General features: G+C 43.5%; 1 protein-coding gene across 2 annotated transcripts in view; it reads right to left on the bottom strand.

Annotated features, from left to right (window-relative positions):
* The window catches only part of SETD9 (SET domain containing 9), a 14,341-nt gene extending 2,187 nt beyond the window's left edge, over positions 1-12,154 (bottom strand). The window contains exons 1-5 of one of the 2 annotated variants that reach the window (XM_048503192.1): positions 11,970-12,154; positions 5,480-5,811; positions 4,439-4,562; positions 628-743; positions 59-164 (exon numbers count right to left, since the gene is read on the bottom strand). In XM_048503192.1, the coding sequence (XP_048359149.1) occupies positions 59-164; positions 628-743; positions 4,439-4,562; positions 5,480-5,811; positions 11,970-12,025 (734 nt within the window). In that variant the 5' untranslated portion in view covers positions 12,026-12,154. Of the gene's footprint in view, positions 1-58; positions 165-627; positions 744-4,438; positions 4,563-5,479; positions 5,812-11,799; positions 11,948-11,969 lie in introns of those variants that run through there. The other variant, XM_048503191.1, reaches the window with a different exon arrangement.

Below are 12,154 nucleotides of genomic sequence, written 5' to 3'. Positions count from 1 at the left end.
TTTATATTTCCAGACTGTATGCCAGTTAAAACTAACCAATCACAATTAAAACCCTCACCTCTGTACTTCATGGCTGTAGTTTATGTTGGGAAGATACTGTCTGAATTCTATAGGAAAACATTCAGGTATATCAAATTCCTGGTAGCATACATTGGCGGCTTTGTCTGATTAGAAAAAGAAAAGGAGAGATTTAAAAGGATTCATACTTGGGCAACCCTCAGTCCTGTGTCCTTTACCCCTATTGAACGAAATCACTCGTATTTTTTGATGATCCATTCAGACACTCTAAAACTGAGCACGTGAAGAATCCGCATAGACAAAATCACACGGAGAAAGCAACGTTTGACCTGGCATGAATCATAGTCACCTCGGAATCTGATGGAATCGCGGCCCTCCAGATGTTGTGGACTACAGTTCCCATCATCCCCTGCCAGCATCATGCTGTAGTCCATAGCATCTGGAGGGCCGCGAGTTTGACACCTGTGTGGCATAAGTCAAGCCTTCACACAATTTGTAGCCAGGCAGACACCGCTGGTCACCCTCTGCATGGTTATATCCACAGAATCTTCCTTGTGGAGAACAAAAGTGCATCCAAACTAGGTGAAGTAAACAGCTCTTTCTGCCTACCTGCCGAGCAGTTGTTGACATACTGCCCCACTGCCAGTGGATTCCGTACAGCCACTGCAAGCCAAGAGATATCATTCATTTTTAAAGGGCCAAGTTGATCTCTCTTGCTGCATGATCTGAAAGAATATGTAGTATTAACCAATAAATTGAGTTTTCGTGCAATCATAACTTTTGTAAACAAATATGTGCCCCTAGGGCACATTCACACACAGTTTAATGTGCTTGCTAACAACATAAAAATTATATGTAACATTTACAAGCAGCAAATGGGATTTGGGCACATGGACAACTTGTGAACCATCAAATAATATAAAAAAATTATCTGTTGCATATGGTGTGCCACCAGTACCGCACTGAACTATGAAAATAGGGGGTATGATCTGGCAGACCACACAATATATGGCTCATGAGCTGTGATCAGCTTGGTTGGTTACTAGTTGTGCCGGCCTGAGCAGCTAAATTCCACTTAACACGGTTTCCGTTTTGTAACAAAAAAAAGGAAGGAATGGTCTCTGCCTTCTCTTAAATGCTGGCATGGATTTATGTTTGGGGAACTATTCCAGATGCCAGAATACAGTACCACAGCATACCTACCAAAAGTATTAAATACAGTGGAACCTCAGTTAACGTTGCCCTCGGAGATTGCCGTTTTGGGTGTTCCCTGGTTGCCCCGGCCGTTTTGTTGCCTCGGTGATTGTTGGTCGCCTCAGATTCCATCAGATTCCGAGGTGACTTTTGCGTAAATCTGGTGCGCTGTTTGCGTTGTGCATGCGCAAACAGCGTACCTCGGACTATGCCGATTTCGGTTTTCATTGCGTGATTCCAAATGCATCACGGATTAAAACTGAGGTTCCATTGTATATGAAATGATTACTCAAACACTAGCGCCATCTATGAAGATAGAGAGTTCATATCAAACCATGGAAGTGATTGCACATTAAATCCTGTTTCAGCAACTTGTGTATTATATCATTAGCAAGTTATGTGAAGAAACAAGTCATTTGTGCACCTGTGAACTCTAGCTCCATGTGAACATTCAAATGAACTCTAGAGAATATGTGATGCAGCCAAACTTGAACCTTATTTACTGAGTGAGTTAAGTGCCATCAAATTGAGAGCCAGTGTGGTGTAGTGGTTAACAGCAGGTGTACTCTAACCTGGGGAACCGGGTTTGATTTCCTGCTCTGCCACTTGAGCTGTGGAGGCTTATCTGGGGAACTAGATTAGCTTGTGCACTCCAACACAGCTGGGTAACTTGGGTTGAGTCACAGTTCTTCTGAGCTCTCTCAGCCCCACCTACCTCACAGGGTGTTTGTTGTGAGGGGGGAAGGGAAATGAGTTTGGAAGCCCCTTTGAGCCCCCTTACAGGAGAGAAAGGGGGGATATAAATCCAAACTCTTCTTCTTCTGACTTACGGTGACCCTATGAATCAATGGACTCCAAACATTAACAGTTTTGCTCAGGTCTTGCAAAACGAGAGCCAAGACTTTCATGATTGAGTCAATCCATTTCACGTTGGGTCTTTCTTTTTATGCAGCCTTCAACTTTTCCAAGCATTACTGCCTTTTCCAGTGACTCCTGGTTTTTTTTGTTCATGGAGACTTGCCATCTAGGCTGAACTTTTTAACCTGCCCAGCCCCACACCGCCTGCTAATACCTTTCAAAGAAACTGCACACCACCTGCTAATGCTTTTCAAAGAGGTCCTACCTATTTTTAATTAATAGTTAATTATTTGGTGTACCAAAGTAGGATTTTATATGTATTTTAATAGAACTTCAGCTGTAGTAAGTCACAGTTATACCTTCTGGATGAGTGACAACTAAAAAAACAAATCTATTAAATAAATAATAAAAATTGTCTTCCCCTAATATGACCAAAGTACAATAGTTTAGTCATTTTCAACTTCTAGTGACAGTTTAGGCTTCATTTGATCAAGAACACACCTGTCTTTCAGGCAGTCCATGGTATCTGTAAAAATCTCCTCCAACACCTTATTTCAAATGAATCAACTTTATTTGGTGGGCTTTCTTCATATTCAACTTAATTGTCCAGATTTCACACCCATACATTGTAATGGGAAATACTATGGATTAATTATCTTGATCTTAGTCGCCAATGATACGCCCTGACACTTAAGGATCTGTCTGAGATCTTTCATGGCTGCCTTTCTCAGTGGCCCCTTCCGCACACGCAAAATAATGCGTTTTCAAACCACTTTCACAACTGTTTGCAAGTGGATTTTGCTATTCCGCACAGCTTCAAAGAGCACTGAAAGCAGTTTGAAAGTGCATTATTCTGCATGTGCGGAATGAGCCAGTCTCTTTCTGATTGCTTGGTTGCAGTCTCCCTTTTGGTCGATAATGGCACTAGGGAATAGAAAATCTTTAACAATTTCCATATATATATTTTCATCATCAGCCTTAAAGTTGTGTAAGTCCCCACTAACAGTTGGGAATTACTGCCTATCTCAAATGTGTACAGCTGAGAACATTTATGTTTAAAATACCATCCAAATTATGTTAATTTTGAATTTACAAAATGTAAAATATCCTTCGGGGGGTGCTTTCTGGCTTCAGGCTTTCTGGTTTCATCTCATTGCTAGGAGGCTATGCCAACTCATCTGCCAACTTTTCTGTCTCTCATTTACAAATGTTTAAATTATTTATACCAAATTACAGAATAATGTTTAGCTCTCAAGGCAGCTTATAACATCTGTGCAAAACCAAACCAAAGCAACAATTCATAACTAAACATAGCCAAGAAGATAGCCAAAACAGAATCAGCTGGAAAACAGCAGAATATGGACAGTATTCATTTGGTACCTAAAACCATTAAGATAAATGTCAAATGAATGGGTATCACACGTTTTAGAAATGAGGCACTCTGGCAGTGTCCGTCTTATCTTTGAAAATGATGGTAGTCCCAGAGTCAGACTTCCAACACGAACTTTAATATTGTATTGTCTTTATTTCTATGGAAATGTATATTTTTGTATTTATATTATTGTAAGCTGTCCTGAGGCCATCCTTAGACAGGAAAGGGCAGGATACATATCCAAAAGATTAAACTAAATTAAACAACTGTTTGCTCCTGCTTCCAAGACAAAGGTGCACAGATGTATGTTCTAGATTGCTGCAATTGCATAAGAACCACAAGCCACACAGAAACATAGACTATCTTGAGAGTCTGTATCCACCATTTCCATACAAAACTGAACCAGGGAAATCTAAGATCCCTTCCGCACAGGCCAATAAGCGCGGGCTAACCACAGTATAAAACCTGTGTTGGGGGGTGGGAGCTTCACACGGATCTTGCTCCTAATGTAGGTCCGCTCCGCGTTTCCCCCCCAACCCGGGTTTTTCAAGAATTGCACTATCTGCAATTCTTTTGTTTTAACGTGGAATGCAGCAAATGGGTGACCTGGGTCACACATTACCTGGCTGTGCTTCCCTTTTTCTTTCAGTCCCCGCCTCTCTGCTGCATAGCTACGGAGGGGCACAGGGACAGCAGCATGGCTGTGGAGGTGCATGTCTGCCAGGCTTTGTAGCTATGCAGCAGAGGGAGGTGAGTGAAAAAGAAGTTCCTCCATGTGAATGCGTGCCCCGGTCAATGCGCTCACTGACCACGGGACACCCAGCCATGCAAATGGCCCGGGGCTACAACGGGTTAATTTATCCCACCTGCAACCTGCTTCACATTTGCTGTGCGGAAAGGGCCTAAGTCTGTTGTCAGATAACAAGACCTGTTACAGAATCTGTGGAGTTTCACAAGAACAAAACTTTTGCATTGGCATTTCTGCCAGTTACCTACCGGTACACAGCTTTTGATATGCCTTTGTCATTACCATCAATAAGGACTCCATCTATGCATCTAAATATAAATGGATTGCCAATAGACTGGAAAAAGATGGGCTCATAGTTTTCATACACTGTGCCTGTTCAAGGGGGAGGGGAAAGTATTTTAGGTTTAAACAGTAAGACATTTCTGAATGAGTAAAAAAAATCAGAAAAAAGGACAGATCCAATTAATTCAATAAGGATGAACAGTTACCTGGATCCAAACACTGTGGGTAGAGGATAGATCTAATTCATAAACAAGAAGGCATTATGGGCACCAAGCCCTTCTGACAATTTTTTTAATGACACTGCAGTTTTAGTGGGGTGAGGGAAGACTGGTGGTATCCAGTTATTAAGAAGTACCCCGTTCATCATTTTCCTATTACATAATCATAACGGACACAAAACCTTTGTCAGAAGGACAGTGGGAACCAAGGGTCAAAATAGACAAGACACTGAGAGTTCAGCAATAGGATCTTTCCAGCTTTTTTTTTCTTCAAAAGTACATTTCAGGTGCCTACGGTTTCAACACAGATCAGCTCAGGACTGCACGGGGATTGGAGACAAGATTTCACACTCACACCCTTGGATCCAATTTATATCATCTCTCTCTCCACTAATGATCTCCTCAGGGATAAAAAGGAAACAGAAGCTGGGGGAAGCCAACTTTTTCCTTTCTAAGCTTAAGAGCAGCTTGAGAAGGGAGGTTTTGATAGGCAAAACTATGAACAGGTTAAAAGATCAAACCTTTCCCTTAAGGTGACCAGGGTAGTACATGGTTGCAATTTACCTTTTAAAAACAGCGGGAGATTCATGAATTGTATCTCATCTGGTCTGAACCAAAGCCCCAAAGATGTGCCAGCTGTCTCCCTTTAAGTTACCCTCCTGAGTTTCTCCTCCATCCCCACACCCTTCAGGACAGAATGATCATAATTTATTTCGAAATGGTATAACCTGACAAAATGGAAATCAAACCTCCAAGTTGTTCACGGCTGTAAAGAAATTATTTCAGTACCAGGATACATAGCTACAATGGTCCTTTTCGGGACAAACCCTCTGGTCACGAAGACGCCTGAACCAGCAGAAACGAGGGAACTCTGGCTTCGAGCAATGCTGAATCCTAGTGTGTTAAGCAGAACATCTTCTGCATTTGCTGTGGATGTTTCAGGGCAGACAAGCTGTACTTCTGGATATTTAGACTGGACCTCTGGGAGTAAACTTAGAAGAGGCATTTGCCTAGCCAAGTCATTTACAAATAGAGCTTTAAATGTCTTCAAGAGCATCTGAAGGACATCGTTATCAGAAATGGTTTTGTCTTCAGATTCTTCTGGTACAAATCGTACAGTCCTGCAAGAGAAAGAAGGGCCATATACGTTTTACTAAGATCAAAATTAGCACAATATCCATAACAGGGCCAGAAAAATATAGAAATAAAAGCAGCAGCAGTATTTTTTTTAAAAAAGATACAAGCAATATGTCATATAAACCTATACTATAATAAAAAAGGACATTGGCAGCAAATCAAAACAACCCTAGCAGAAAAAAAATAGCCAATATGTACAATGAAATCAAACACTAAAAGCATGTCCATGTACACAGAAAGATTTTTACCTAGTGCCTAAATTTTGCCAATAAAGTGCAGGTCATACAGCAGAGAGGAGAGATATCGACAAAACCAATGTGTGGTTATTAAGAAAGTCTTGTTCCTTACAGCCACCTGTACAGACCCAGTGAACAAAACACTCAACGCAGGAATTCTGAAGCAGGTTCATATTGAAGTCATGGTCTTTGTGGCACTTTAGACCATTTAGATCTAAAAAAGGAAATACGAGTACTTCGAACCGCGCTTGGAAACAAATGGAAAGCCAATGAAACTCTTTATGAAACTGGCAGTTCCTATGCAAACGAAGCAGTTAGCAGCCTTACAGAGCATTAAGAGTAGCTCAAGCTTCCAAAGTTTTCAAACGCAGCCCATTAAGATCATATTGCAGTAATCAAGCCTGAAAAAAAGTCAGAGCATTGCTACCCATGACGTCATTTTTTCAAGAAGGGATTCAGTTAATGATCCAACCAAAGTTTCTTAATGACACTAAACATCTGATGAATCCCGATGGACCTAACAGCAGTCCCAAGCTGCAAACCTGGTCTTTTGAAAGGGATGCTATGGTGCCAGCGTGGTGTAGTGGTTAAGAGCAGGTGGATTCTAATCTGGAGAACCAGGTTTGATTCTCCACTCCTCCACCTGAGTGGCAGAGGCTTATCTGGTGAACTAGATGTGTTTCCTCACTCCTACATTCCTGCTGAGTGTCCTTGGGCTAGTCACAGTTCTTCAGAACTCACTCAGCCCCATCTACCTCACAAGGTGTCTATTGTGGGAAGAGGAAGGGAAAGGAGCTTGTAAGCCACCTTGAATCTCCTTACAGGAGAGAAAGGTGGGCTATAAATCCAAACTCTTCTTCTTCATCATCTATGCCAGACTGACTCCTTGTTCCTTACCTGAAAACCACTGATGAACAGCATGTTAGATTTGTTTGGACCAACCCTCATTTGGCCTACTACCAATCCAAACACCTGTTCTGAACATTCATTGTCTTTGCTAGAAAGGAGAAAGTTGTATACTATCAGCATGCTGATGACACTTAACTCCAAATCTCTGCACAACCTCTCCAAGTGGGTTTACGCAGATGTTGAACATGGTCAAGAAATTCTGCAGGACCCTCTAGCACAAATGCCATGATCGAGTCAGGGCCACAGTATCACCTTCTGGTACCAGTCAGAACGACAGGAAAAGAAGCACATTGCCCTTAATGCTCTCTCTAGCCAATCAGTCCAGAAGGATGCCAGAGTCAAGGCTCAGGAAAATGAGCAAAGACACAATATCTATCCCAGCTGGTATACTGTAGTAAATCAGGTAGATGGAGGTTGCAGTGGGAGTATGTTGAGTGACTTTGGGCCTGTCACATATTCTCAATCTAACCTACCTTGCAGGGGTTTTTTGAAGTTAAAATGGATGAAAATGATGGAAGCTGCTTTGGGTCTCCACTGGAGAGAAAAGAGAGGTACAAATATAATAAAATAAAACAAACTCAAGGTAACAAAAGCAGATTTGGTTCCAAAACAAGGCTGGAAGCTGAAATGGGCCTAAACAACCAGTTGCCTCCAAGAAAGGGAGACAACATTCACTTAAATTCCAAAGAAGGAGGAGGAGGAGTTTGGATTTATGCCCCCCCCCTTTCTCTCCTGTAGGAGACTCAAAGGGACTTACAATCTCCTTGCCCTTCCCCCCTCACAACAAACACCCTGTGAGGTGGGTGGGACTGAGAGAGCTCCGAAAAGCTGTGACTAGCCCAAGGTCACCCAGTTGGCATGTGTGGGAGTGCACAGGCTAATCTGGATTCCCAAAAATACCCCCCCCCCCAAAATAAACATTTGCAACTGGCAATAGTCACCCAAAATTAAACATTTGCAACTGGCAATAGTAGTTATCACCTGGATCCAAGAGCAAGTCTTCAAAGTTGGATCTCATAATCATCTCCATCAAGGTGGTTGGAAAGGTATTTGTCTCCTACACGATGTTATTATTTTTGCCAAACATTCAGTGTATTTCTATGCAAATTCTGGAACAATCTAAAAGCTATGGCAGCACTGCTCTTTTGCCTATCATCCAGTTGCCTGAAGGTCAAAGCATCCAATGATCTACCTCTATGGGGTGCATGTGTGGGTGGGTGTTTTGCTGTCAAGCTATAGCTGACTTATGACAACCAGGTAAGATTTTCAAGGCAAGAGACATTCAGAGATGATTCACTGGTGCCTGCCTCTGGGTCACACCCTTGGTATTCCTTGGAGGTCTCCCATCCAGGGATGAGAATGAGTGACTGGCCCAAGGTCACCCAGAAAGTCTTCATGGCAGACTAGGAATTTGCACACGGGTTTCCCAGATCCTAGTGCATACATGGCTCAATTTGATGCCCATCTATTTTTTTAAAAAAAGGAATGACCTTTTACGACAGACAAGGAAACATAAACCATGCTGAAGTTAGCCTATCTGACACCATATTTCCAAATGTATTTATTTATACCAGCCGTAAATCTCCCCCTCTACCCTGATGCAAAAACTGGTTTTGACAGGGATTGTTGCTGGTGTTGATCTTGAACCTAAGAACTCCTTGAATGAGTCCTTGTGCTTGGCTCTTCTTGAGAAAGAAAAAGAAGGGAGGAGACAACTAAATGGTAAACCTGTGCAGAAGACTGGATGAAAAGATTAGAATTCACAGGTTTTGTTACACATCTCTTTTAAGAACATGTACAAAACTAAGACTCAAAACGACAGAAAAACATCCTTTCTGAATCAATTTTGATAATGAGGAGGATCAATGGGATTTTCCTTTCCTACACTAAGACAGCAAGCATAAACATACTAACAGAGAATAATAAATGATCTCTGAGCTGTGATTCATTAGGAGACGTGTGCTGAGATCATTAAGCCACAAATATTCAGCTTGAGATATTTATTAGTTCCACCAGAGAGCCAGGAATCAATTTAAACTTGTATTCACTCCAGGGCATCTGTTTGTTATTACAGAAATTAGAGACAGAAAAGCCCAATTAGGCTTCCTAATCCACATAGCAGCCAGTGAAAGAAATTGCCCCCTATATAACGTTTTTGCAAATACTTCATTTCTAGTTCTAATGGTTCACTTCCCTTGAGAAGCTATTTCATGCTTTTTTTGAAGGGGGGTGTCATAATCTGTCACATTTATGGGGGGCTTTAGGGCACAATGGGGGGTACACAGAATCCATACAGAGAGAATGGCTGATAAATAATATTATAACTCAAAACAATAACATTTTGCCTCGGCGGAAAAATAACTTCTTGACAAGTTAAGATTTGTCAAGTAACAGCCAATTCAGTTGCTAGAAACTGTTTGCTCCTCATATTTTACCTTAAGTCAAAAGCGATTTGACAGCAGCTAGCCAGACACATACTAAACATGATCTTAGCCGATAGGCCGAGAAGCGATTACTAAACATGCTAAGGCAGAACCATTGTTTGCATTGCAGATCCATAAGTCATAACTAAAACCATCTCTCTGTGGATTTTAGCAAGAATTTCACTAACATTTTATTGGGATTTGGTTAAGTATTTTTTCCTGGGAGTTACATGTTAGCATATGTGTGTATAAGGTACCGGTAACTGACAAGTCGAAGCTGACTTATGACGACCCCGTAGGCTTTTCATGGCAAGAGATTTACAGAAGTTGAGAGGTCGTTTGCCATTGCCTTCCTCTACATAACAACCCTGGTATTTCTTGGTGGTCTCCCATTCAGTTACTAACCAGAGCTGATCCTGGTTAGCTTCTGTGAGATCTACTATCAAAGGTTTTCACAACCAAAATCAACTGGGTGTTGTAGGTCTGAAAAAATTCCCATCGTGGAAAATGGTGGGATATAAATGAAGTAAATAAATACTAAATATAGTTGAGGGTGGAGGTTTAGATAAAAGGTAGGGTGGCGAGCGGGGAAGAGAGGGAAACCAGGAAAGCTGAGGAGATGGAGACTACCAGAAGAAGGGAGAAAGGGAACGATGTGGCGATAGATTGTGAGGTGCCCCCCCCCCCACCTCCTTGCAGGTTCTCCACTATGCAACAGGCCCAGCTCATCTAGCACCATACTACTTGGCCAGAGTTCTCCTGGGAAGAGACTGCAAGTGGGAAGGGGTGAAAGCTGAAGACAGAGGGTCGGACTTGGCTGGTGCGTGGGAAGAAGAGAAGGAAGCAAAAAAGGTGGTGAGCCTATGGGGGCCTCGGGAAAAGGAAGGGGGAAATAGTGATGGAGGAGAAAAAACATGTTTCACACAAATCCTTGTGAATCATCATGTTGTGCATTATCTTTATTCGGTATGTTTCATCTGACTCCCCTGCTGTTTTTATAGTTATGTAATACCATACACTGCATTGTTGAACATATGTCTATGCTTTGTTTCATTGCAGTAACCCTCGTCTTATTACATTATCTCTTTCTGTGGATTACATTGATTTACATTGTGCAATCCATCTTGGGTCTCTGTGAGAAGGACATTATGTAATTACAAAGGCAATACAGAAATAAACCAGTGCCTCTAAACCAGGGGTCAGCAACCTTTACCACCCAAAGAGCCATTTGGACCCGTTTTCCACAGCCCCAAAGATCTACCGAGCCAGAGAGGTGGCTCTGCACGGAGCCGCCTCCAGTTTGGCCCCTCCACTCACCTTTCCTGGAGGGACACACCCATGATACCTTCCAACCTCCAGGCCACGCGGAGCCACAGTATAAGGCTGAAGGAGCCGCATGCGGCTCCAGAGCCACAGGTTGCAGACCCCTGCTCTAAACAGTTGGCCAATACAGCTGGGGCAGCATCCAGATGACCACACATAAGGAGATACAGGTGGGTGTTATCCACATATTGGTGACAACCCAAGCCAAAGTTCCAGTTCAACCGAGCCAGAGGGTGCACGTAGATGTTAAATAGTATCAGTGAGTGAGAGAATTTACCCTTGTGGGACACCACATGCCATAGAATGCTGAGCACAAGTTCTCTCACCAATATGCAGTCTGATTCTGCATAAGGAAAGCTTTGACTCACCCAGAGGTGGAAACCAAGCCATGTATCTGATGAAGGCACTCGTGTATCTAGCGGGTCAGGAGATCTCGACCCCCAGGTGCCACTTCTTGAAGGTGCGTTGATGCCTCCTCCCTCATAACTGAGCCCCACTCCAGAACCCCCTGAAGAGTTTGGGACTGGGACCCCACAGTTGAGTCTGGCTTGCCCCGCCCACGATCTCCACATGGAGGTTGGGAACAGGGTCAGCCAAGCCCACCTGTTGGCTCTGCCCAAAAGCTCCACCCCAACCCAATATGGCGCTTTGGGGGTGGAGCCAACAGGATAAAGCTAGAGAGATGAGAGCAGCCAGCTTCAGGACCTAGCTAGCTCTAATCTGCAGCTTAGAATTGGATCCTTGCCTGGTCCCAGCTGGGCTCAAAAGGCCCTTGCTGCTGCCATGTCCTTATGGTGGTGATTGAGGTAGGGGTGGGGCCAGCTGGTCCGTTCGCAATCTTCACGTGGAGATTACTGGTGGGACTGGAGGAAGGGAGTTTGGTCTTTCAAAATGTCTCTAAGGTAACTGGACTCGAATGTAGGAGAAGAAGAAGACTTCTCACTCCCAGGGTTGTTCGCCAATCTTACTTTCCCCTTCCCTAAGTGGCCGATATCCCAATAATTTCCACCCGCGCATGGGAAGAGGGAAGAGGGAGATGCTGAAAAAGAGAAAGGCGCAACACCCCTCCCTTCCCCTTCACCTGCGCTTGTGGCTGAGATTGAGCGCGATCCAAGGCACGAAGCGGTACTTGTAGGACGCCCAGCGCCTCCGCAGCGCTCTCAGCATAGCGCAGGTTTCCGCGCAGAAATGAAAGGTCGCGGACAGGAAGAAGGAAGGGATAGTCGCCGAGCTCCTCCCCGAGCGCCTTACAGGGGGTTGTTGGTGGGGCATCGCAAGAGCCTTCTGCTACCCCGACTTGATATCATTCGCACGTGGTTGAGAGACACGTCACTAAGGCCAAAGGTTTTCTTTCCAAAACACGCGGAAGAACTGAACTGAGTGCCCTCGTTGTCTCTCTGTCTGCTGCAGGTCCTTCAAGTCTTGGAGAGAGGCGC

This window comes from Sphaerodactylus townsendi, linkage group LG07, assembly GCF_021028975.2.
Source record: "Sphaerodactylus townsendi isolate TG3544 linkage group LG07, MPM_Stown_v2.3, whole genome shotgun sequence".
In the NCBI taxonomy this organism is placed as follows: Eukaryota; Metazoa; Chordata; class Lepidosauria; order Squamata; family Sphaerodactylidae; genus Sphaerodactylus; species Sphaerodactylus townsendi.
This window is presented reverse-complemented; position numbering and strand designations above follow the sequence as displayed.